The sequence below is a fragment of the Capricornis sumatraensis genome, chromosome X (genome assembly GCF_032405125.1).
Source record: "Capricornis sumatraensis isolate serow.1 chromosome X, serow.2, whole genome shotgun sequence".
Classification (NCBI taxonomy): domain Eukaryota; kingdom Metazoa; phylum Chordata; class Mammalia; order Artiodactyla; family Bovidae; genus Capricornis; species Capricornis sumatraensis.
In genome coordinates this window covers 113,695,412-113,697,971 of record NC_091092.1, presented here as the reverse complement: position 1 = coordinate 113,697,971, position 2,560 = coordinate 113,695,412, and the positions used below count along the sequence as shown (strand labels likewise).

The 2,560-nt window shown below is 56.0% G+C and overlaps 1 protein-coding gene across 1 annotated transcript; it reads left to right on the top strand.

The window, feature by feature from the left end:
* The first annotated feature begins 1,633 nt into the window (after nt 1-1,633).
* LOC138071996 (melanoma-associated antigen B1-like) lies at nt 1,634-2,560 on the top strand. The gene has a single exon (XM_068963354.1). It carries the CDS (start codon nt 1,634-1,636, stop codon nt 2,558-2,560), a length of 927 nt encoding a protein of 308 aa, XP_068819455.1.

Genomic DNA, 2,560 nt, shown 5'->3' with positions numbered 1-2,560 from the left:
GAATTGAGGGGACCATCCAGCTACCCTGCGACAACAGAGGGCAGTGCAGAATCTCTTCCTGACTGTCTGCATCAGGAGTCCACACACAGCTGTAGCTAGAGATCGGGAAAATGTTGCTGCTTTTTAGTGGGTCTCAGGGAGATGGGGGCCTTAGTAGGAGGCGAGAGATCTCAAGTCGAGACAGAGATTTCCTGGTCTTGCCAGGAGTCACAGAGTCACAGTAAGGACCCAGAGAGATGACTTAGATGAGCACCTACCCAGAGCAGTGGGGGCCCGCAAAGTCCCAGCCCCTGTCAGCCCTGGGGCACCCCGGGCAGAGGTCGCCAGATGTCACCCCTCACTTCCAGCCCCAGGAACTCAGGGAGATGTGGGCCTTGATCTGAGGCCAGAAGACTCAGGGTGGACTAAGAGAGGAGCATAGATCCCATCCAGGTGAGGACGGCCAGCAATGATGGAACAGTGGAGTCCCAGAGAGTCCAGCCCCTGCTGCCATCCCAGGGAGGTCAGGGACAGGGGTGACAGGAGGTGGCTCACACTTTCTTTCACCTTGGGAACCTCAGTGTGCTCAGGTCAGCAGAGGGAGAATTTCTAACATTTGCCAGGACTCATGGAGAAGATGCTGAGGACTGTGGGAAACTCCCAGAATTCCTCTCACTGTCACTCCTTGGTGCCCCCAGGCATACATGGCAGGCAGAAGTGTGCCTCACTCACAGCTAACAGGGAAGTGAGTGCCTTAGTGTAATGGGTCAGCAGAGGAAGGAATCTTAGACTCTTTGAGTAAAATCTGGGGACCCATTACAGGGCCTCAGCCTCCTGCTGCAGCTCTCCAGGCCCCAGAGACCATGGGTGGTAAGGCCAGGTAGGGCCACCCTGGCTTCCCCCATTCGATCTCAGGGAGCTGTTGGCCTTGCTGTGAGGAAAGGTCCTCAAGCCAGGAGAGAAAGGAGCCCCCAGATCCTCCCAGGAGTCAAAGTGGGGACTGCGAATTTGGACTGAAGGTAGCACACTCCCCCTTCCAGCTAATCAAATGAACGCTAGAGTCTTGCCTGATCCTCCTCATTTCTTTGTGTCATTTCTAAGGGAGCTGAGGTTCTTCACCTGAAGGGGCGGCACCAGAGGCAGGAGGGAGGGGCCCACGGCCTTGGTGTTGACAAGATGAGGACCCTGAATGGTGGAGAACCGAGTTCAGGACAGAGCAGGCCCCAGAACTGCCAGTGCCATCCACCCCTAGTGTCCATGACTCAGTTCCTTCTCATGGGTCCCAGGGAGCTTTGAGGCATCACCTTTCAAGTGGCACATGGCAGGGGTCCCGGCCCCACTAAGAGCTGATGTGACAGTTGTGTGTGTGAATGAAGGGACCCAGAGGGGGCCCCACTCCCAGGCTCTGCTGTCCCTGGAGGCAGCCACAGGCAGGCTGAGGCTGGCGCGCGCTCACTTCTTACACCGGGTTCTCAGGGGATAGGCTGACCAAGAACAAGAGGCCAGCGGTTCCTGGAGCAGGGCTCTCCAGGAAACGGGCAGAGCAGCCTTCCCTCCATGCTGAAGGAGCTCATCCACTCATCTTCCCTTCTCCAGGTGCCAGCATCACCTACTTGCCTGCCTGCTCCCCTGCCTGCTGTGCCTGCTGATAGTCATGCCTCGGGGGCAGAAGAGCAAGCGCCGTGCGCGTGAGAAACGCCGCCAGGCACGCATGGAGACCAAGGATCTCGGGGATGCTCAGGCTGCTGCCTCCCCCGCCCCTACTTCTGGGAGTGCGCCCCCGGGCCCCCCCACTGCTGATGCAGGCCAGAAGCCTCAGGGAGCTGAAGCCACTAGCTCTCCTGTTGCAGAGGCTTCACCCCCAAGATCTAAAGCACGTGGCAGGCGCCAAGTTAAGGAACATAAAAATTCTTCCCAGGCCTCAGCCTCTGCTAAGACCGCTCCTCCAGATCCTCTGACCAAGAAGGCAGTGGTGTTGATACATTTCCTGCTTGAGAAGTTTAAGATGAAAGAGCCCATTAGGAGGGTAGATATGCTGAAGCTTTTTCACAAAAGGTACAAGACACGCTTCCCCGAGATCTTCAGGAGAGCAGCTGAGTGCATGGAGCTGGCCTTTGGCCTTGAATTGAAGGAAGTCAAGCCGAATGGTTACTCCTATACCCTGGTCAGCAAGATAGGCCTTGTTAGTGATGAGGTGCTGAGCAGCAGCTGTGAGCTGCCGAAGAATGGGCTTTTGATGCCTCTGCTGAGCGTGATCTACCTGAATGGCAACCGCGCCTCTGAGGCTGATGTCTGGGAGTTCCTGAATGTTCTGGGCATCTATGATGGAAAGCAGCATGTAATCTTTGGGGATCCCCGGAAGCTCATCACGGAAGAATGGGTGCAGCAGAATTACCTGGTGTATCGTCAGATTCCCGACAGTGATCCCCTGAGCTATGAGTTCTTGTGGGGCTCAAGAGCCTACACTGAAACCAGCAAGATGAAGGTGCTGGAGTTTTTGGCCAAGATCAATAGTACCATCCCCGGTGCTTTCCCATTCCATTATGCAGAAGCTTTGAGAGAAGAGGAAAAGAGATCCTGA

Bases quoted from the DNA above. Each gene is read 5' to 3' on its own strand.
- LOC138071996 (XM_068963354.1), top strand. From the start codon at position 1,634: ATGCCTCGGGGGCAGAAGAGCAAGCGCCGTGCGCGTGAGAAACGCCGC.